Here is a 23,397-nt window from a genome sequence, read left to right as displayed (position 1 = left end):
GTGTAGTTTTATTGCGACAGTTTAGACCGGATGTGTTTACGTGGAAGTTTCCGCTTGACGCAGGCCGCTCAGCTGTTAGCGCAGTCGCACACCATGCTGCAGGAACCCGGGTCTACCCGGACTAACCGGGACTAACTGTGACTAATCGGGACTAAACAAGACTAACGGACGGCCGGGGTCGCTCAGTTGGGGCGGGAAAATGGATACGTTTAGCAAGTTCACGAGCATGCTGCTGCAGGCGCTGGAGACGGTGAGTTAGCAGCTAATTAGTCTGTTAGCTCTTGTTAGCGCCGAGAACAGCTGGTCAGAGAGACTCTGGCGACCAGTGTGTCACCTGTCTGACCCCTGACCCCTGACCCCGACCCCTGTCAGGTATAATTGACACACAAACTCGGAAGCTAACTGGTGCTAACGTTAGCTCCAGAGTACTCTAGAGTTTATGTGTTTACCTGCCAAGGTGCGTTTGCGTCAGTGCTGAGGAATGTCCTCAAGCAGGTAGGCACAGGACAGATAGGTATCTGTTTCAGGTGGTACTTGAAACTACCGCAGTTCAGTGTCAGCTAACAATGACACGAATAAAGTTGATTCAAACTCATTAACTCCACCGTTACAAATAAACCAAGTGAACGGGTCTGAGTCCGGGTCCGAACAGGTGGGACCAGGATCAGAACAGATCCGGTTCCACCCGCTGAAACCCGAATGAAACCGCTCTTTTATATAAACTTTATTATTATTATTTTTTTAAATAACCAATATACTAGATAAGAATAACATTAGCCAGTGGCTTTCTTATTACCTGAATTAGAAATACTTTCAATGTACTGTTCAGTTTGCTTTTGAAATGGTAAAAACGGATTCGATTGACTAAATTTTGCTTTATGTATGTGATATTTCCCTAAAATTATTATCAGATTTATAACATATAATTATTATTATTTTTTGCTTACTTGATTACTTCTGACCAGAAGGTAGCAGTAGAGTGACAGTGCCAGAACAGGTGTGTTACTGTTTCAGGTTCAGACAGAGAACAGTTCACACATATATCTTTCTTAAATTTTAACAAATAATGCTTGGCAGGGTGATATCTATGAATCAGCTTATAAGACACTTCCCTCACTTTGTCAGCAGGTATCTGTATGGGAGCTTCCACACACTGCTCCAATTCAGATCACCAAAAAGCCCAAACCAGTATTGAACAACAGCAGGGGCAGTGGTGATATCTTTTTGAAATAATGATCTAATTTTGCAGTTGTTATTTTTGGATGTGAAAGAAATAGTTATACGGCCCGCTGATGTTAGTGTGGGCTCAAAGGAAGATGCACAAGCTGGTTTTTCAGCACCTCTTAGTGAAGTTAAAATACCAGAAGGAACAGCATCCATTACAACAGCAAATTATTTTGGGGTAACAGGAATGCCATATGTCTGAAGAAACGTATAATATATATAATATATCAGTATAAATTAGATCTCCATTTTCATTTAATAATTGGGTTACTAAAGTTATGTTATTATAAAATCACACATTAAAAATAATGATTTATTTTTGTATATATTATGCTGATTGTTCCAAATGAAGCAGATAAATTAATGACCATGCCAACAACATTTGCTTATAAATAAATAAGGAGATGCAGGACAGCCTTGCCGGATGCCCCTCTGTAATTTTGTCATCGGGACACAGGAACGAGTAATCGATCAGGTCTAAAACAAGCTGAACATTATTAGAAATATGTCTCTTCCTCATGAATCCCAATTGTGTCTCATAAATAATTGCATCTGTTTAGCAGGTACTGTAGCAAATACTTTACAGTCAGTATTCAATATTGAAATAGGTTGCCCATTGTGAATAATTTGGTTTTTTAATTAGGTTTTGGGATTAATGTAATCAGAGCTTATGTTAGTATAGGAAGTAAAGTTCCCTGTTCCACAATTTCTAATATTACCTTGAGTAAAAAATGGAGCTAGATTTTCTATAAATGTCTGATAAAATTCTGCGGAGAGACTCCAGGAGATTTATTGGTTTTAAGATGATCAATATCATAAGTCACTTCCTGTACAGTTATAATCTGATCACACCGCTCTCTAGCATCTTCAGTAATTTGAGCGACATTGCTAAAAGAGTTGAGGGAAAAAAAAACAGTTGCTGACTGATGACGTTGTTTGGTTTTGGTAGAGTGTGAGGGATGAATATGGAGACTGCACTATGATCAGTTAATGGAGTTGTAGTCACATTAGCAGATATTTGATCAATGTTTAGATTATCAGAGACCAACCAAAAGCCTAGCTGTGATTTCCTGGTGGCAAATCTATTACTCCATGTAAAGGAATGAGAGTTTTGATGATATCCCCACACAGCGATTAGATCAAACTTTTACATGAAGAGTTTTAGGTTTTCAGGTTTTTAATTGCAGTAGAATTGCATGGAGGCCAACAGTCCTGAGTGTGATGAAGTATCATGTCAAAATCTCCCCATTAAAATACTTGAGATAGCAAAGTTATTAGAGGTATTTCAAATATGCTTTTCTAATGTTTCCAATAGTATATAATTTTCATTGTGTCAGTTATAACTGTCTATATTAACAATTACCAATGTGAAGGTTTCAGTAGTTACCACCTGAAGGATAAAGCAGCCTGAAGACTCACCAATAGTTAATAACACAGAGCCTCAAAAGTTATATTTTAGGGTAGTGACAGCAGCAGTGTTCAGATCCATGAGCCTGCCACAGATCATTGTCCCACTGAGATCTCCAGAATTTTCCATCATCAGGAACTGAATGTAACTCTGGAATAAAAGAAAATAAGTTTTGGGTTTCTTAGCAAATAAAAAGAAAGCTTTGTGCTTAATATTATGTCTTAAACCCCTGGCAGTAAGAGTAACAATAGATAATGATATATTAATAACAATGAACAGAACAATATATATAATCAAAATCTAATGAACTTACCTTGTACTATCCTCCTTTATTGGAGCTGACCACACTAACTTCTGTATAAAACTATACAGTGAAATATATTAAAGCTATAAAACCAGGGAAGCACTTAGGTTTACAACAGGCACCTTAGCCTCATATGACCACACAAAGAACAAGCCCTCACGGCGCTGCATATAACACATCTTGGCTTAAGTAAAAGTCAAAAATGGGAGCAAAGTTAGCTGAGTAAAATTTTCAGTGCTTGTCAACCCTCCATCATAACAGATCATAACTTAAATCAGCATCTGGACTCATTCTGTATATCAGTAAACCATGCAGACGTGAGAGATGTTTATCACCTTCAGTTAGTTGGGATCAGTTCAGTTCAGTCAACAAAAGTTTTTTCTCAACTTTTTAGCAGCTTTCCAAACTTTGTCGCGGTAGAATCGCATGGAAAACTGTGATGATCCCTCCAGGCTTGGAGACATCTTTCCTTATTCGGCCGAGTCGATGCACTGTGTCATTTACATATGGAAACTTTGCTTCATACTCTGGCAGGACTGCCTGGCAGATACGTAACACCTCTGTGTGCACATCCTGGTCTTTGCTGTCAGCCACTCCGTACAGGTGCAGGTTCCAGTGTCGCGAGTAGTTCTGGAGGTCACTGACTCGCTGCTCCACCAGGCGAAGCCTGCTGTTTTTTCCAGCCCCTCTATCTTCAGTGTATTATCCGTAATCAGTTTCTCCATATTTCTGTCTCAGAGGGAGCCCACAGTGGAGCTGTTTGACTCGTTTGTTGATCACTGGAAATCAATAACCAGTTATTATATTGAGACAACAGGTGAGTCTCTTTAACCTGCAGTTGTTTGTTAACAGATCCACAGAATCAGTCAATCACGTTTCCTCGCTGTGTGTGTGTGTGTGTGTGTGTGTGTGTGTGTGTGTGTGTGTGTGTGTGTGTGTGTGTGTGTGTGTGTGTGTGTGCGCGCGCACAGATGACAGCCGTCCTGTTAGGCAGACGGACATCCCCTGGCATCTCAAACAGATGCTGGACATCCTGGTGTACGAAGAGAAGCAGCAGGTGAGCTCAGTGTAACCTCAGAGCTGTCGGTCGGTGCATCGATCGGTGTGTCGATAACTTCCAAAGAACGAACAGTCTGCAGTTTCATTTTGATGCAGAGACCGGATGAAGCAGAAATCCAGAAAAACAGCTTAAAGCTATAAACTGAGCTGCATGTCAGTGGGTGAAATTAGGGTTTGATCCCCGAGCTAAACGTGACTCAGCCAGCACAGCGGTGAGACGTTTCTTGTAGTTGGTCTCCAGGTTTGCTCACATCTCAGGAGGGATTGTTTCTTTACAGAAACTCTCTACATCATTTAGTTTTCTTGATTGCTGCTTTGAAACTTGAAGCTTCAGCTCCTACAGATCTTCTGTAGGACTGAAGTCTGGAGACTGGCTGGGCCACTCCGTGACCTTAATGTGCTGCTTGCCTTGGTGGTACGTTTTGAATCATTGTCATGCTGGAAGACACAGCCGTGACCCATCTACAGCGTTCTGCCCGAGGGAAGGAGGTTGTCATCCGAGATGGTACTATCCATTGTCACCTCGATGTGGGGAAGTCGTCCTGTACCCTTAGCAGAAAAACAGCCCAAAGCATCATGTTTCCACCTCCGTGCATCACTGTGGGGGTGGTGTTCTTTGAGTCATACTCAGAATTTCTCTTCCAATGATGCAGATTGTCATTTTATTTTCCTTGCATTTCCAAATAATCGCACCAACAGCTGTCACCTTCTCACCAAGCTTCTTGCCGATGATCTTGCAGCCCATTCCAGCCTCGTGCAGGTCTGCAGTCTTGACGTCCTTTGACACCTCTTTGTTCTGGCCTGTGGTGGTGGAGAGGTTGAAGTGAAAGAAAATGATCTGTGGACATGTGTGTTTTATACACCTAACAAGATGAGATGAGGAGGATCTGTAACTGATTGATTGATTTGTAATCTGGCTGTCGTGGGGGATATAAACCCTTCTTTCACTCAGTGACGTCCAGATCAGTTTATAGCTTTAAGCTGTTTTTCTGGATTTCTGCTTCGTTCTGTCTGCAGTAAAATTAAACTACCATCAAAATATGTTTTCAGCATGGATCAAATCATTGTTTCCAACACTGTATGTGCTACATTGATCAGCAATATATTGATCAGTGTGTTGGTCAGTGATGTGTTATTCTATTGAGCAGCGACATTCATCACTGTATTGATCAGTGTATTTGTTGTATTGATCAGGCTGTGGAGGACACAGGAGCCTGTATGGAATACCTGCTGCAACATAAGCTTCTGGAGACTCTTTGCACATTGGGAAAGGCCCAGGTAATGTCTCAGAGTGCTGCAGCACCCCCCTCAAGGCACATTTAGACATATACTCTGGAGATGGTGATGGTCATGGACAGACGCTCAGTCCTGATCCTGCTGTGACTGCCTTCAGACATCAGCTGTTCACTTCCTGTTACTGCACCTGACACTTAAACACAAGGCTGCATGTTCACATTTAAATGTGTGTTAGAACCTCACACCTCTGATTCATGGATCCTTCTTGGATCAGCTTTAAACAACCATAGACTGTATATGAAAGATGGAAACAACTGCTGTGACATGACTATTGGCTGGGGAAGTCCTGTCCCCCACCCATCCCCCAGTCAACAGCGTGGTATTTGCAGTAAAGCAAAGGGGCGATCCAACTGAGAGGGACACTGTGCACTTATATGTGACCCGATTTGGTAAAATGAGTCCGAAGTAGCAAGGGCTAATTCTTAGGCTGGGTTCCAAGATCATGGGATGTTCTTAGCAACAAGGGAGAACAAAATGAAAATGAACTCTCATTGGCTACCAGTGATGACATCACTGGTAGCCAATAAGAGCACTCAAAACATGTAAGCAATCTCTCCCTTGTTGCTAAGAACATCCCATGAACCCAGAAATGACTTGCAATCCAGCGCACTGATTCATATGTTATTGGCCTAAGAAGTAGCCCTCCTTACTTCCGACTCATTTTGCTAAATCGGGTCACATATGGTAATGACCTGTCGGTCACAGGTGGCCCGTTCTAAATCCTCCCTTGCTTCTTTCACCGTTCTGACTCTAAGACCAAACCGGCGACTGAGGCCATACACTCATCAGGAAAGAGGTTACTGAGATCAGATATCAGATTTTACAGCCAGAGGATTCGCCCTCTGCTGGACATTAGAAAGATCGCAGTTTTAGTCAGATGCACCCATTGTTTATTTACAGTCTGTGGGAACATCTCTAAAATCAATCTTCTGTCTCCATATTAGGGCCTCTGTGCTGAAGTTTAGGTTCATTCAGAGAATAAAACCTTTTAAACTTAATTAAAAGTGAAACTCTTCTGTCCTCTTCCTCAGTATCCTCCAGGGATGTCCCAGCAGGTGCTGCTCTTCTTCTCAAACCTCCTGTCTCAGGTTCAGAAGCCTCTGCTGCAGCTGGTCAACGTCTATAGACCCGTGCAGGTAAAGCAGCTGGAGCACTCACTCCTACAGCACACTGTACCTGTCCTAACAGCACAGACACACAGACTCCTGATGCTCCTCAGAAGGAGTAAATTGCTGTGAATTCTGGGTAAATGAAGGAGAACATGGCTGATGGCAGCAAGACATTTCATGGTAACATACACTTTTTTAAGGTCATCAGAGCACTGACAGGTTAGATGCTCCACCTGAGCACAGCCGAGAGGAAGCAAAGCAACGTGCCACCTCTCAGCCACCGGGGGGGTACCTCATCAGGTGGACCTCTGTGTAACATGAAGAAAAGAATCAGAAGGTCTGACCTTCATCAGGCTGAGGAGCAGGACATTTTAAAACCCAATAAAACAGGCTGAGAAGGATCATGAAGGGCAGAGGATGGATGAGGATTGGAGTGGCTCAGGACCTGAAGCTGGTATTGAGCCAATTCGTGGACCCCCATGGGCGGCTCACATTGATGCTTCGATGCTGCTGAGCTCAGCAGAGTGGAACCAGATCGAAGATAAATAAAAACAGCTCATGAATTTTTTTTCACTTCAGTTTCCTCCCACAGTCCAGAGACATGCGCCTAATGGCGTTAGGCTAATTGGTGATTCCAAATTGCCCGTAAGTGTGAGTGTGCATGGTTGTAAACCTTCAATTAAAGCTCAGGGTCTGAACTTCCATCACTTCCCGTCCACCACTGTGTGTCCTGAAGATTTCACTGTGTGCTCCGCCCCCTAGAAGCTGATTGGCCTCTGTGCACTTCCTGGTTCCCACACTGAGAAGGAGGAAGCTCAGTTCCTACTGGTTGTCTGCTCCAGAGTGAAGCAGCATCCGCACATGCTCAGATACATCTTACAGGTAACCATCAGCAGGTCTGAGGTCCACTTCCTGTCACATGATGTAAGTCCATTATGACATGACCATCTTCTTTGTTTTCAGCTTCCAGACCAACCAGTAGGTGACACACCAAGCTCTGACCAATCAGAGAACACCATGCAGGCGTCCAGTCACAGGACAGATCCTCCGCAGCCCTGCAGCCAGTCAGAGTCAGCTGCCTGCAGCTCTGTCCAATCAGAAAGCAGTCTGCTGAGGGTGCTGCTGCATCTCACTAAGAGTCAGGTCAGTAACCACAAACATCTTGTGATGCATTCAGGTGCTGTCTGAATACTTGCAAAGAAGAATGGAGGAAAGTTTGGATGCGTGAGAGGCTGCTGTCCAACAAGTTTCTGATGTGCTGATCAGCTGGCAGCATACTGATCTTTGACCAATCACAATCGACTGTCATTATAACACTAATCACTCCCTGCCAGAGGCGGGAAGTAACAAAGTACAAATACTTTGTTACTGTACTTAAGTAGAATGTTCATGTAGCTGTACTGTACTTGAATATTTATTTTTTTGGCAACTTTAACTTTACTTTTGCTCCCTACATTTTTACACAAATACCTGTACGTTATACTCCTTACATTTTCAAAACAGGTTCATTAGTTTAGGTTTAACATCTGAGAGAAGTTTTTATTTCCGGTCACTGCGCCTTCAAACATCAAACCGATCTGAGACTAAACGGAGGAACCGCAACACATTAAGGGACAATCACACGGGCGTATCCGTCCCCGGGGCTTATCACATATAAAGAGATTAAATAGGCAAAACCATATTATGTATCATTTATAGTGCTGTGCTCAGGGGTTACAGTTGTAACTTGTGGTTGTGGTACTTCAGCATCTAGCTAGCGCTACAGAAGAGGAGCGAGCATAAAGAGAGTAACGCGTTGCAGGTAATTTCAAATGCAATGTTTCTAAATGCTCAACAAATATCAGCAAACACTCACAGTTTGTTACAAAGTGTGTGTGTGCCAGCAAAAACAAGAGCTGCTGTATTTCCAGGGAGAGAAAAGAGTGAGAGAGAAGTTTGCTCAGAGATGGAAAAGATGTAAGAAAGAGGACAGGAGAGGTTAGATTTAAAGGTAAGGACTGCTCAGTGACATCTGATAAACTGGACATTTGAATTTTTAAATCAGATTTTAAATTTTATATGATGTGAAGTTATGTTTTTTCATATTGTGAAACATCCTGCAAAAAAACTGAGGTAGACTAACTGTGTGTTATTCAAAATACTGCAGTTTAGTGCAGGATAAACAGGTCAGTTTGCTGTACTGTATTCACAGTAAAGCTCTGTGTTGGGCTGGTGCGCAGCAGCTGTGTGTGTGTGTTCATGGTCAGAGTTACAGGTTACATCAAGTGTAGCAGAGATGAGTTAGAATTAAAGTTGATGATGCTGAGATTCATTCACTGAATTCAACCTTTATACCAACTGTATGCTGTCAGTATAAAGACAGTATAAGCAGTATGCTGTCAGCGTAGGGGATAGAAATCAGCCAAGATAGCTCCTGAAATACTGGGTTACATCTTGTTCAATTCAGTTGTTTAAGTCCACAAGGAGCAGTAAACCTCAGAGCAGCAGCAGCAGCTGATCACAGCCTGACACAAAGAAAATCTACTGGAGCTCACAACATAAATTATTGTGAGTTGTGATTCTTTACCCCACACTGAGTCACTATAACTGATCTTAGGGTCCCTCCACCTGCTGAATCCCACTGTAACCCCTGGCTGTGAGGCAGAGTTGCCCTCTACAATGTTGGTAACAGCAAATAGAACTTTTTAAAATTTTCTCCTTTTTTCTGCTCATGTTCTACATAACAGTGTTCAAGCTGAGTGCATTCATTAGAATTACAGTTTAGATTGAAATAAAGTTTGCAGTTTGCAGGAGACTGCGAGTTTATTAATGATCATCTTCCTGCATGAAGAGAATGCAGCGAGCTGGAGGGCAGCGATTCACCTTTAACCTTGTTTACGTGCAGCAATCGATGGCTCAGCCTTAACTAGCAGGCAGATCTCAGCTGAACAGAAAAACAGGAGCATCAGCTGCTTTCTGCTCTGTGTAAAAAATGTAAAAGTTTGTTGTTAATACAGAGGTAGCCCAGAGCCCGGCTCCAGGAAGCAGGTGTGAGAGAAACTTGGCTTTTCTGCTTCAGAGTAATTTACCATGTTACCAGTTAACAGACTCTGTGAACCTAACCTGCTCCTGGCAGGTTCCTCTCTGACTCCTCCCCTCCTGCTGCACCTGAACCACCTGTCTGACACACCGGTTCATTCCCTCATTCATAAAGTCGCTATCAGAGCGATTAGAGGAGTGAATTCATTTGTAGACATTCACATTTTTAAAAGCACTGAAATCCCAGTTGGACGTTCAGTAGTTTTGTACGTAATGTGAATCTTTTACAGTTGGTCACTCATCAATAGGCTGTAAGGACGGAGACAGCGATGACATCACGGGTTTATAATCGGCTCAGAATCTTTCTGACTCTGACTCTGAGTGCAGTAATGGAGCTTTCAGACTGTCAGTCAGTTCCTCTGAAACATTTACTGTAATTACTGAAGCATCACTGTTACATCGCACTGATCTGGATGAAGCTTTAGACGCAGAACACACTGATCTTTGATCAATGATCAATCATTGGTCATGTTGTAAAAGCTCACTGATGGAAAAATGTCTGGATCCTGGAATGATGTGATGATTAGGGCGAGCCTAAAGGGGGACATGAGATGTACTGCCTATTTATTTCAAGGCTTTAGAAATATAATTTTTGCAGATTTAGATTTCTTATAAATAAATATATTAGTTAAATTTTATTAATATTAAAAAAAATAAATAAAAGTTGTTTTTTTTTCCATAGGCCAGTAAAAATAAATATGGGTGCCAGTACAACACACACACACACACACACACACACACACACACACACACACACACACTTTTGTATGTATATCTTATTGTATTACTGTATTTGTGATTATTTTTGCATTTAAGAAAATGTTTTCTTTAAAAATATGATTTTAATGTAAATACAATGAAAGGCTTTAGTTTTTTGACAAATGTTGCAGTCAAACTATTAAAAACAGCAAGTTTTGAGCTGAAAAACTGTTCATTTTAAAAGACCTGTGATTTTTCTCTTTTTTTAATTTATTAAAGTATTTTTTATTTGATTACTCAATTGATGGAATAATCATAGATGACTTGATTACTAAAATAATCAATAGTTGCAGCGCTACTGTCAACATTTTGAAAGTTCTGGTGTCAGAAATTCAGAGTTTGAATCTCGACACATTTTCCACTGAAATTTTCCTAAATCTGTCTCAGTGGGCCGACCCAGATTCCGAAGGGATAATCGACTCCGTAATGGATCAGAAACCGTGTCCTGCACAGCAGGAGGATTCAAACGGATTACTGATTCAGACCGGATCAGGCCCAGATCCAGTTCAGGCTCCAGTCATTTCCAGTTCATCCTGTCTGGATCTGTTAATAACGGCTTCATTTGTCCCGACACACTGTGTTCTTTATTTAAAATGGCTCATCCTCCCAAAGCTGCACTGAAATATTTAAAATCTATAAAGCTGAGACCTTTCTGATAACATATTTACCTTTATTGATGAAAATTTACATTCATCACAGGGCAGACATCACCTGCCCTGCATGTTTTCAGGTAAATATGACACTGTGACCGACCTCTGACCTTTAACTCGGTGAAACATCTCTGCTGTGGCTGCCAGAGAGCCGTCATCTATCAGTGAAGCTGATCTAAGATCAGATTAGAAACGGTTAAACTCGAACATTAAAGCAGTTTTTATCTAAATCTCATTACACTAATGGCAGAATTAACACACCTACACACACATTCATGTTAGTCAGGTCTTTCTGTCATTGTGTAACTATCACTATCAGGGCGAACAATAAGTCTGAAATATGCCTGGCATGAGGGAACCAGCAGTGACTGATCGATCCGGACGAGGTCCTCAGTGATCAGATTTTAAGGTGTGTTGGTCACTTCAGGTCTATGGTTTTGTGTTCTCATGTCACCATCATGCGTCCACAGAGGAGCTCGGTGTGTCTGAAGGCCCACGAGAGCCTCCTGCTGCTTTCTGGGCTGCAGTCCGGATCTTCAGGGGAACTTCTGAGCGCTCACACCCAACTGGGAGAGCTGCTGGCTGGGAGGTTGCGGGAGCTCTACACCCTGCTGCCTCTGGAGGCTGTGGACGCTGCAGAGCTGCAGAGCTGGCCGCACACACCGTGGAGGTAAGAGTGCACACACACACACACACACACACACACACACACACCGTGGAGGTACAAGCACATACACACAGAGCCCACAGTGCTGCTGACAGGTGTGCTGCAGTGTTTCCTCTCTCTGCCCTCAGCTCTCAGTTCTCTCGCTGCGCTGATCCCAGCTCACAGTCTGTGGATCACATGACCAACTTCTTCTGCTGGTTTGACTTCCTGGATCACCTGATGAGAGAGGCGCCACAGGTACACACAACTGTTAGTACTGTAAATATTGCCGTGACAGGTACACAGCTGCTAGTAATGCTTATGTTAATAATAATAATAATAATGCATTTTATTTGTAAGCGCATTTCAAACACCTAAGGACACTTTACAGAATTAAAAAAAGCAAACGCACAAAAAAAACCACCGATCACACAAAATAAATCGAATTGAAATGAGCTGGGAACTAAAGTGAGTAGGATATCTTAAACAGGTGAGTTTTGAGTTGTGCTTTGAAGACAGGGAGAGACGCCGGGAATCGCAGTGCATTCTGGGTAGTCGCCTCCATGTTGTTCACGCAAAACCAATACAGACGCTGACGGGCAGTGATGGCATTGTTACCTTTTTTCCAGATTTTTCTGATAGGAGAAAAGGGTCACGGAGTTACGGTTAAAAGTCAGCTGTGATACGCTATGTCCTAACCAGCTGTTCGTGGCTGGTAAGGGCAGGAAACCGGTGCTTCAGCGGCGACCGCCCGAAGTTAAAGGGTTAAATGGCTGTAAATGACTTGTTGACCTATAATCTGTGAAGCATGTATCAAACATATCTCTCATGAATTACATCAGGTCATTTTGAGTGAGAAACAGCATTTCTGTCACAAGGTAGAAGCTGCACTCAAAGTGACTTTTATATATTTGTTTTTTTATGAAGGTAAAAACTGTCATTGACATTAAAAATGTCTTTTTAAACAGAAATCTGGCTCAGAAAGCTGCAGAAATCACAACAAATATAACATCACAGATCTATAAAGATATTTGAAGTGGCCAAAAAGCTCTGGATTGATTATAATGTAGGTACAATAACACATTGTTGAAAAACAGGTTATTTCTCCATTTTATATAAAAGCCCTTCATAAATCATACTGACTGCACCCTATTTACCAATATAAGCAAAGACATTACACATAAAAGCACACAGAAACATCTGAATCACTTTATGGCAGACGATCAATTTTTGGCACAACACCGGCTTTGATCCACCTGGTGGGACTCGCTCTGTAAGTGTGACCGTGCCGCGCTGCGACTCCAAATGTTTCTTCAAATCTGACGTAGTGTTTTTGAAGCTACGTAGCACTTTGTCACCAGCACAGAGTGCACAACTAACCTTGATATTGTCATGTTTAGCTGACACAGACTCACACTAGTGTCTGTATTTCAGCTAGAAAACGTGCACCTCTCTCCTCCCTCCATTGTTTACGTTTGTGTCGCTGTGCTGTTATTGTCCTCATGCTGAAAACGGGACTTAATTGTCGCATTGGTCAGACGTCACTCCCTGAGACGCAAGAAGAAAGCAAAAATATATCTTTGTACTAAGAAAATGACAAAAAATAGTAACGCAGTGACTTGGATAAGTTACTGTAATCTGATTACTGGACTGCAAATAGTAACGCGTTAGATTACTTGTTACCAGGAAAAAGTAGTCAGATTAGAGTAACACATTACTAAGTAATTACTGACATCACTGCCAACAGGTAACGCGGAGGAAAGCACCTGAGCCGTGAGAGATCAGCAGCCCGATCCGATACAGAGCAAAGCTGAACAGCGAGGCAGAGCAGAGTCATTAGAACACAGAGGGCGGTACTTTGGTTTTAGGAGCTGCGATGCTCGTGTTCCCCGGTGGCCTCAGAACCTGTGCCGGAGCACCTGCTCATCAAACCAGTTCAGTTCTAAAGGCTTCGGTCTCACATTCAGGCCTGTGGGACTAAGTCACAGTCTCAGCCTCTCTGATACAGGCACACATTTCTGCACCTCTGACCCCGCAAACACACTCTGCTCGGTTTCTTTTACTTCATATTAAATACTGTAGCATTTTTGCCTTGCATAAAGTGTCAGCTGCTGGTTAATGTTGCACTGTAGAACATGTGCAGAACATGTAAGGATATCACATATTCTGCACTGAACCGCGGAGTCATTCATTGAATTCGTTTTTTATTATGGCACAGCGTTTCATTACAACTCTTCCTGCTCTGGTGCAGCAGCTTGTAGCCTCTTTGTTCTCCTCTGATACCGGGCAGAGGTCAGAGGTGAGACGATGGTACCCAGTGAAGATCACGCTGTCACATCTCAGAGGCTGTTTTTAAAAAACAAAATCATAGAGATTTTCTCTGACTCTAGCTCTGCTGCCGTGCAGTTACAGCCAAGATAACGTGAAAGTTTCATTTCCCAAATGCTGTTAAACAGAGTAATGAATTTTCACACAGCTTTTCCAAACATCGCAGTTTTATTTTGGATGCTTAAATTATTTCATTTTTCACACAGAAACAAAATAATTTCACAAAAAAAACTACCAGATTCAGAATGATCAACTCCAGAAGTCAGTTGTGTGTCCTTTTTGCTGGATAACAGCAGCAGTCAGTTGTTGTAGTTTTCAGCAAGTCTTGCACCTGAGCAATCCCAGCCCGTTCTTCTCTGGCAAATCTCTCACGCTGCTCCAGATTTGATGGTCTTCTGGCTTGAACCTTGTCTTCAAGTCAGGGCTTTGTACAGGCCACAAACATTCACTTTGGCCTTCTGGAGGTCGTTCTTCCCCAGGAGTGACGTATGTTTTGGGTCACTGTTGTGTTGGAAAGGAAAGCAACAACCCAGACCCAGTTCTGCTGACTGCTAGAGATTTTATTTTCAAAATCTTCACATATCCTTCTTTCTTCATGATTCCTTCCACCTTGACAAGACTCCCAGTTCCAGATGCACTGAAGCATTCCCACGGCATGATATTCACTGTGGGGATGCTGTTCTTTGGGTTGTGCGCCTCTCCCTTCTTTCTCCCCACATAAGCAGCAGCTCTGAGGCCAGAGAGCTCTAGTTTCTTCTCATCTGACCAAAGGATGCATCCAGTGTGCGTAATCATTTTTCAGGATGTCCTTAGCATTCGTCGGTCTGGCTTGACGGTGTCTCTTCTGCAGAAGTGGAGTTTTGTCTGCAACCTCGCAGTCTGCTCCTGTGCTGTTCCAGTGACCGTCTTCCCTGAGACTACAGTTCCTGAGTTGAGTCACTAACTTGTTTCCTGTGGGTGTTGAACTCTGCCAGGGCTGCCCTTTGTCACGATTGTGTTCATAATTTAATGGACAGACTTTCTGCTTTTTGTGGATGATGTTTTGTTGGCTGGGGAGACAGAGGTCTGGGCTCCTCTGCTTAGGCTGCTGTCCTCACGACGCAGCCCTGGATAAGCGGATGAGGATGGATGGATGGATGGATGGATGGATAGAAGAAGGGATGGACGTATTGATTCACTGGAGTCTTTGGACACATCTCTCACCAGTTTTCTTTCCAGTCTTTGAAATCTCTCACTTCCTGCCTCTTCCAGGCCTGTTCTGTACTGTGTGCTAATTTTGAATTTCTTGATATTTCTCACTCCAGTTCTCGACACTTGGAAACACTGTGATCACTTTGTATATTCATCTCCTGCTTTGTGAGCATGAACAATTCTTTTTCCTCAAGTCTAAACTGATCTTGTTTTTGGCCGAATGCTTTCTAAGTGGAGCTCAAAGCTTTGCTGAGGATTTTATACTGCGTGTAAAGATGACCCTCACATTGAAGCTTTGAGTGTTACAGAATTAAAGCACATCTTTGCACAGCAGGTGTTTGTGCTGTGGCTAAAAAAAAAAAAAGGTTGATTTTTTAGGGGGTAATAATGATCCTGGTCATTTTTTATTTTTCTGATTTTTTTATTGTTATTGTGTTCAAACAGAAATGATTCATGCTACTAAAGAAAACTTAAATGTTTAGACTTGCTATGTTGAAAATCCCTTGCTCTGTTTAAAAAAAGCACTTAAACTTTAAATTTCATAGGGGGGCTGATAATTCAGTCCCGATTCATAAACTGGTACATGTGTGGTAACTATAACTCAACAGTGTGACAGCGCCACAAACACACCAGTGTTGTTTCCAGCTGATACCCACGCCATGTGACCTCAGCTCGTCTCTGCTTCCCATCTTTAAGGTCAAAGATCCGACTCAGCACTGTAAGCAGCTCCCGAGCCGCACATACGTACGCTGGTCCAGCACAGCAGCCATTCCGATGGCTTTCTAACACCAAACAGCTGTTTCCTCAGTCCTGTGTGAACAACAGTCCCATAATGCATTGTACTGGTGACATCAGGACCCCGAGCTCTGCTGCTACTACAGCTGACAGTGCTAATGCTAACACTGCTGCTAAGCTACTGCTAAAATTCATGTTTGCTCTTCACCCCTCACTGTGGTGTGTGTGTTTGTGTGTGTGTGTGCGTGTCTGTGTGTGAGTGCAGGTGTTGTCAGTGAAGTTGGCTCGCTGTGTTCATCAGCTCTGGTTGGTGGAGCTTCTTCAGCCTCAGCTGCTGGACACGTGAGTCCTTCATCATCCATCATCATTGTCCTCCTCCTCACAGGAAGTGGGGGCGGTCCTGTCTGATGCTCAGGTGTGTGTTTGCATGTGTTCAGGTGTGAGCGGGTGGTTCTGGTCTCCACCTCAGTCCTCTGTGCCTCCGTCAGACTCGTCCGCTCCTCGTCTCTGCTGGATCAGCTCGTCTGCTTCCTGCTGCGGAGCGACGCCTTTGCTCAGCTGCTGCTACAGCACTGCGACCACATCTCTGACCAGGTGAGACCCCCACCCACACAACCTACAGCTGGAAGGTGGCGATGGGAAGTGTGCAAACAGCTGTGTTTGTCCTCAGATCAGCATGGCGTCGCTCTCTCTAGTTGAGGAGCTCCTACAGAAGCCTCACAGGGACATTTTGGACGTGCTGGTGTTGAGTTTCCTGCAGACTCGGAGTTACCTGAGTCCACCTGCTGCAGGACAGGAAGAGCGGCAGGTGGAGAGTGGCGAGGACAGCGAGTAGGTGCTTCACGTGTGGCAGATAGGTGCGTCTTTTTGTGTCCCCGGCTGATGATGTGTTTTCTGTGCTTCAGAGACCTGGAGGATGACCCCTTCTTCTCCGACAGCCTGTCGTTCTCAGACAGCCCCCACCCCCCTCCTCCCCCTCCACCCGGACCGCAGTCAGCTGCTGACGTCGTCAACAGGTAACACACCTGAGCCTGCTCGGCAGATTAACGAGTTAGCTTGAGGAACCAAGGTAAACATGACTCTGTGTGTGTGTGTCTGTGTGTGTGTACGTGCCTGCGTGCAGTTTTCTGTGTTTGGTTCCCGTTCAGGTGCGATCATCTCAGCTGCTGCAAGAAGGAGGATACGAGTCGTACGTCCACGACGCTCACACACTGGTTAGAACACACGTGCACACAAACACCTACACACCTGTCACTCATCTCTGACCTGCAGATGAACAAACACACCTGAATCTGACTCCTGCCCCTCCCTTAGGTGACTGAGTGTCAGGCTCTCTCTTTGTCTTGGGACTGGCCACTCACCCTGCCTCCCCCCGCCCCTCCATCAGGTAAGGACTCCGTCTCCTTCTTCGAAGGTCACCTGCTGAAAGTTCTCTTCGACCGTCTCGGACGCATCCTGGAGCAGGTACACGCACACCTGTTCAAAGCCCTCTGCCCTGTGTGGTGACCCGCCTGTGCGAGTGATGATAATGCTGTGTGTTTGCAGCCGTACGAGTTGAACCTGCAGCTGACGGCTGTTCTCTCCAGACTGTCGGCCTTTAGCCACCCTCTGCTGCACGAGTACCTGCTCAACCCCTACATACACCTGTCTCACTCCTCCAGATCACTCTTCTCCGTCCTCATCAGGGTGAGCTGTGTTCTTCGAAGCTCCGTCCCTACTCTGCTTCTGCGTTCAAGTCCTCCTACAGCCTGAAGACACAATGCTGCTGCAGCACCTGATAAATACAAGTTTGATTTATAACAAGTTTGCATAATAATAACAATAAGTCGGAGTTCTGGAAGTTTGAGTAGAGGCTTCACTTCCTCTCTGACTGCAGGTAAAAGGTGAGAATATATAAACAGCTTAAGCCCACACCAAGTCTTTCAGCTGTGTAAAATCCACAGTAATACACAGCCTCAGCTTGTGTGCCTGCTTGGGGGCGTGGCCTGCTGCTACCTGCTGCAGGTAACACATTGTAAGATAGGCTGAACTGAGAGGAAACAGTTTTACGTAACCAGCAGGAAGAAAGATGGAAGTTTTTCCTGAATTCACTGAAAGCTTGCAGCAATAAATTTCTAACGTGAAATCGTATGTTTAACCCCTTAACTGGCAGCTGATAAATCAGCAAAAACGCCTGAAAAAGCATACCCAAATTAAATCAGCTGCTGTTCCTGAACTCTTTGGAGTACATGCAAAAGCTTGGTCTCTTTGTAAAGAAGACAAGCTATATTTTTCGTTTCTGCAGTCAAAAATGCTGTAACTGTAATGAGTATGTAGCTATTAAGTTTGGAACACAGAAAAATTAGACAATTTTTACCTCGCCTGGATTTTTCCTGTTAGTTTTTATCTAATTACACACTGAGTGTAGAAGGTATGGATTGGAAAATATAATGAAGCTGTAGAATGAATTTTTTTTTAATTTTATTTCTAATTTTTTGAAGTTATCACAAAAACCTACTGTTTTGTAAAGGTTTTTGTGTGTTGATCTCAGGTGTGGTCTTGCTTGTGCCATTTGGAGATGGCCAAGTGCCACATGTGAGCAGCCTTTGTTGTACAAACTTCAAATGGCTGTAACTCCTCAATGCTTCAACATACAGTCATCAATAAGGGCTCTAATCAAAGATACTACCCTGAGGAATCCTCTGATATACACAAAGTTACTGATAGTACAAATTAATTATAATTATAGACATATAAATCAGAGGTTGCCCTAATTTGTAAAAGAAGGAAAACGTTAGGCCTTCATTCACAACCCCCCCCAGTCTATTTTCAGTGATTCCTTCACACACACAAAACAAATAAATTATATATTGATCAAAAGTTACAGTAAATGTAAACACTACATATACACATAAAATAAAAAACCACAATCCTCCCAATAGTCCTTCTCTGATACACAACTTACAGCCCCCCCCACCCCCACAAACAAAGCCCACCACAAAGCATCAAGCTTTCTATAAAACTTTAGACACTTAACTGGTCAAAAAAAGCTCTGAGCCTTTGTCCTCCTCATCCTCATTACATCTAAACGGCATATAATACGACAACGAGCTGAGAATAAAACGTAACACGTACCGTGGTTCACCGTTGGAGTACAGCTGTTCGTTCGGGAGATTCCGTAAAACTGGTCGAATCAACGTCGAAATCCTCTAATAAATAATAATCCACTCTCGTGAGTCATTTCGTCACTTCGTTGAATAAATATAGTCTGTTTTTGATGCATTCCGACAATCCGTTGCCGAGAAAAAGCTTTGTAAACACTGTTTACGCACGACTGCACACAGGCTCTCACTTCCTGCTCAGTTTCACGCATGGAAGACGCACTGGTTACGCAGGCAGTTTATGGTTTCATATGAAAGCCCACCCCATAGTGCCATATACCCACGTGTCAGGAATTTTATTGGCTATACATCTGTGGTTTCAGATTTTGGGTCAGAGTCGACCAATCAGAACGATTGGACAAGATTTGGGGGCAGGTCCAGAAAAGTCACATGACACTGGTTATTATTGGCTCTGGAGAACCCATTTCATAACATGATTGGACAAATGAGGTGTCAATCCAATTCTGAGGGTCTAGTCTGTCATATAAAAGCATCGTAAGGGCGAACGGCAGCGTTACTGTGACGCTATGAGGCTTCAAAGTCGGAAATCGCTACAGAGGGCCCGCGGGCGGGCCCTTGCCAGTTAACAGGTTAATATTCAGTCTGTTTAATACAGCTGAAGTGCAGAAAAGTGAAGAAACTGCAGAGAAGGCATTTGGTGCTTCTGTGGACAGAGGAACGAGGACAAGTAGACTTAGTGGTGGAATGAGGAAGTAAAGGAAAGTGTTGAAATGAAGACGTTAGCAAAGAAAAAGTGAGAGTCAAGGAGAAGAAGGAAGTAGACAGGAGTGCTGGGGGGTGGATAAGGAAAAGTGAGCTGTATGTGAGGCTGGACACTAAGGAAGGAGAAAAGGAGTTGTAACGATTGATGAGGCAGAAAGATGGAGCTGGAAAGGATGTGCAGCACGTCAGCGTGATTAAGTACAGAGATGGAAATGTGCTAACAAGTGGAGAGCGCGCTGAGAAGATGGAGGAGGACTTTGAGGAGCTGATGAATGAAGAAAATGAGAGAGGAGGACAGATGTGTTTTAGTCTGTTTTAATCACCCAGCCCTGCTTCTGTCTGTCCGTCAGGTGATGGGGGAGCTGATGCAGAGGATCCAGCAGGTTTCTAACCTGACCGACAGACTGCTGAACACTAGGAGAAACCTGCTGGGACTGGACCACGACGCCAGGTAAGTAACTGCCTGTAACACCTTCATTACAGACTAAAGCCAGGTGTGAGGAACATTTTAGTTACTGAAACAGATATTAAGGTAAACAGGACGTCCAGGTGTTTAGTTTCAGTCTCTGATGAGCAAAGCATCTGAGTTCTGCTGTAATACCTGTTAAAAACTCCACCTGCACTGAGCTGCTAGTGTTATGTTTACCTGAGTTCTCCTCTGGGCATGTCCTCAGACTGGAACACCTGACCCTGCTCAAAGGAGTCATCATCCTCGAGGAGTTCTGCAAGGAACTTGCCGCCATCGCCTTCGTCAAGTTGCCTTTGGACCAGGACTGACTGACTCACCTGGATAACCTGGGTCTTGTACTTTGAAGTACAGATTAAAAACTAAACATGGGTCACATGCTACAAGTACATCTGATTTCAGCATCTCCATCCTGAGTAGACAGCAACAGACACACCTGAGACAGGTGCACCTGGACGAACGAAGCAGACTCAGAACCTTCCAGTGGTTCTTTAAGGATTCTTTTATAGCAAGAAACTGACTGAAGCCTTGGTGTTGTTTCTGAATGCCTCGCCATCACTCTGCAGGTGAACAGCGTCTGATTGGTCGGCACATTTATTTATGTTTTTAGTGTTTAACCAACTTCAAATAGGAAGCAGCAGCACGACCCCTCTAAACGTGTCACTTGCCTTGTAAAACCTGCTGCGGTCAGTTCTCATTGGACAGCCGTACAGCGTATGCAGCATGATGTCAGAACATCACAACTAAAGTCTTATGAGGTCAGAGTTCAGTGAGTTTGAGTAAACACAGACTGTCCAATCAAAATAAGCAACACCTGTCATGTGATATGATGTCATTGGCTGTGTGGTAGCTGGTCCTCCAACCAGCAGCTGACGATGTTTGATAACAAAGCGTTGAGTCAGGGCTAAAGTGGACTGTCACCTTCAGTTATTGAGACATTAAATCTAATTGACTGTAGTCACAGTGACATCACTCATTGGTTAGCACAGTCCTGTTGGAGCAAGGAGGCGGGGTCTGACTGAGAAACCCTCGCCGTAGCCCTGAATGCTGCACGTCAGTCACTCCGCAGCCATCTTAGTATCATGGCTTTGTTTTTGGTGACCTCATCAGAACGCCTTTACTCGTGATGTGTTCAGGGGGAGTCTTTTTTTTTTTTTATTTAAACACAATGCATCAGGAAAACAAATTGTGAACATTTAAAGGCTGAAAAATCACTTTGTGAAGTAAAAACTCACAAAAATGTAAATACTTCCACAGATTTTTAATGGTTTTTTAAAAAAATATATATTTAATACTGAACTCTCTGGGCTCCAGTACTGAAGCCTGACACCTGCAGGAACTACATGGTACCCTTTGACCTTTACTCTAGGGTCATGTTGAAGTTGGTCTTCTATTTGGGGAGGACAACGTGTCCATGTACTTTTGGTCATTGTGTGTCAGAAATGGGCTTAAATTTAATTTCACTTTTCATTAAAAAAAAAAAAAAAAAAGGAGGTCAGTTGTCCAAAAACTTTTGGTCAGCTGCACAGAGCATGAAAGTGGTCATTATCATTTATAATGTAAAGTATGGATGATGATGATGGTGGTGAAGATGTTAAGAAGCTTCACATGTGAAAAAGTGTGTTTGAGACAATAAAAGCGTTCACTAACAGCAGTCTGTCGTGTCGTTCTGACCGTTATACGAATAAAACTGTTTGCAGCATTTTCAATGATGTTTGTAAGAAGAGCTCAAACAGGAAGAAGAGCAGAGCGCAGGATGAAGGTACCGCCAGGACTTTGGATCTCATACTGTGTGTGATATAAACTATATTGCCTAAAGTATTTCTTCACCCATCCAAATGATTGAATTCTGGTGTTACAGTCACTACCTAGGCATGCAGACTTCTACAAATGTTTGTGAGAGAATGGGTTGCTCTCAGGAGTGGTGGAGCGAGGTACTGTGATAAGGTGCCACCAGACCTCCAAAACTCATGTGGCCTTCAGCTCAAGAACAGTACGTAGAGAACTTCATGGAATAGGTTTTCATGGCCAAGTAGCTGCATCCAAGCCTCACATCACCAAGCATAATGCAAAGCACGCCGCCACTGGACTCTAGAGCAGTGGAGACGTGTTCTCTGGAGTGATGAATTACGCTTCTCTGTCTGGTAATCCAATGGATGAGTGGGTTTGGCAGTTGCAAGGAGAACGGTACCTGTCTGGCTGCATTGTACCAAGTGTAAAGTTTGGTGGAGGGGGGGTTATGGTGTGGGAGTGTTTTTCAGGAGTTGGGTTCAGCCCCTCAGTTCCAGTGAAAGGAACTCTTAATGCTTCAGCATACCGAGACATTTTGGACAATTTGATGCTCCCAACTTTGTAGGAACAGTTTGGGGATGGCCCCTTCCTGTTCCTGACTGCACATCAGTGCACAAAGCAGCTCCAAAAAGAAGGATGAGCCAGTTTGGTGTGGAAGAACTTGACTGGCCTGCACAGAGTCCTGACCTCAGCCTGATAGAACACCTTTGGGATGAATTAGAGTGGAGACTGAGCCAGACCTTCTCATCCAACATTTGACCTCACAAATGTGCTTCTGGAAGAATGGTCAGAAATTCCCATAAACACTCCTAAACCTGTGGAAAGCCTTCCCAGAAGAGCTGAAGCTGTTATAGCTGCAAAGGGTGGGCCCACATCATAGTAAACCCTATCGATTAAGAATGGGCTGTCACTCAAACTCGTGTGTGTAAAGGCAGACGAGTGAATACTTTTGGCAGTGTAGTGTATGTCTCATACTGTAATATTCCTTTCAATTTTATGTATGTAGCGCCAGACCAGAACAGTCACCTCAAGGCACTTCATACTGTAAAGTAAATACCCTACAATAATCCAGAGAAAACCCAACAATCACACAACCCCATATGAGCACACACTTTGGAAAAACTCTTTTAACAGGAAGATCCAGCAGAACCAGGCTCAGGGAAGGGCAGTCATCTGTCGCGGATCAGCTGAAGGCTTTTCAGGGAGCTTTTAGGACAGCCTTATAACAGGAATACTGTTAATTAATGGTCTATAAAACCTGAAGAAGACTCCCCATTTACATGAACAAATTAGAGTCTATTAGATAGATAGGATTCAAACCACTGCAGTGCAGTACCTTTAATACCTATAGTATGCTCTAATCTCTGCAATAAAATATTATAGTTAACAGTATTAAAAGCTGCACTGAGGTTGAGCAGGACAAGCGCAGAGATGAGTCCACTGTCAGAGGCTGTAAGAAGATCATTTGTAACCTTTGAGCAGGAATGGTG

General features: G+C 43.5%; 1 protein-coding gene across 2 annotated transcripts; it reads left to right on the top strand.

Moving 5' to 3' along the window:
* The first annotated feature begins 22 nt into the window (after nt 1–22).
* fhip2b (FHF complex subunit HOOK interacting protein 2B) lies at nt 23–21,633 on the top strand. Of its 2 annotated transcripts, XM_030723719.1 has the most exons (18): nt 23–250; nt 3,675–3,753; nt 3,908–3,993; nt 5,190–5,273; nt 6,323–6,427; nt 7,163–7,282; nt 7,364–7,543; nt 11,358–11,557; nt 11,683–11,791; nt 16,053–16,129; nt 16,225–16,381; nt 16,458–16,618; nt 16,693–16,803; nt 16,911–17,001; nt 17,102–17,251; nt 17,333–17,473; nt 20,001–20,101; nt 20,325–21,633. In XM_030723719.1, exons 1-18 carry the CDS (start codon nt 200–202, stop codon nt 20,425–20,427), a joined length of 2,106 nt encoding a protein of 701 aa, XP_030579579.1. In that variant the 5' UTR covers nt 23–199; the 3' UTR covers nt 20,428–21,633. The 2 variants fall into 2 exon arrangements, with proteins under 2 accessions (XP_030579579.1, XP_030579580.1); XM_030723720.1 differs by lacking the exon at nt 17,333–17,473.
* Nucleotides 21,634–23,397: the final 1,764 nt, after the last annotated feature.

Source organism: Archocentrus centrarchus, unplaced genomic scaffold (assembly GCF_007364275.1).
Source record: "Archocentrus centrarchus isolate MPI-CPG fArcCen1 unplaced genomic scaffold, fArcCen1 scaffold_26_ctg1, whole genome shotgun sequence".
Taxonomy (NCBI): domain Eukaryota; kingdom Metazoa; phylum Chordata; class Actinopteri; order Cichliformes; family Cichlidae; genus Archocentrus; species Archocentrus centrarchus.
The sequence above is the reverse complement of the archived record's forward strand: the minus strand, read 5'-3'. Positions and strand labels throughout refer to the sequence as shown.

What these genes read in the sequence shown, in the direction of transcription:
- fhip2b (XM_030723719.1), top strand. Translation starts at nt 200, where the DNA reads ATGGATACGTTTAGCAAGTTCACGAGCATGCTGCTGCAGGCGCTGGAG. An exon ending in TGTACGAAGAGAAGCAGCAG is followed by an intron (nt 3,994 to 5,189) that starts GTGAGCTCAGTG and finishes TGTATTGATCAG; the next exon opens with GCTGTGGAGGACACAGGAGC. An exon ending in TGATGAGAGAGGCGCCACAG is followed by an intron (nt 11,792 to 16,052) that starts GTACACACAACT and finishes GTGTGAGTGCAG; the next exon opens with GTGTTGTCAGTGAAGTTGGC.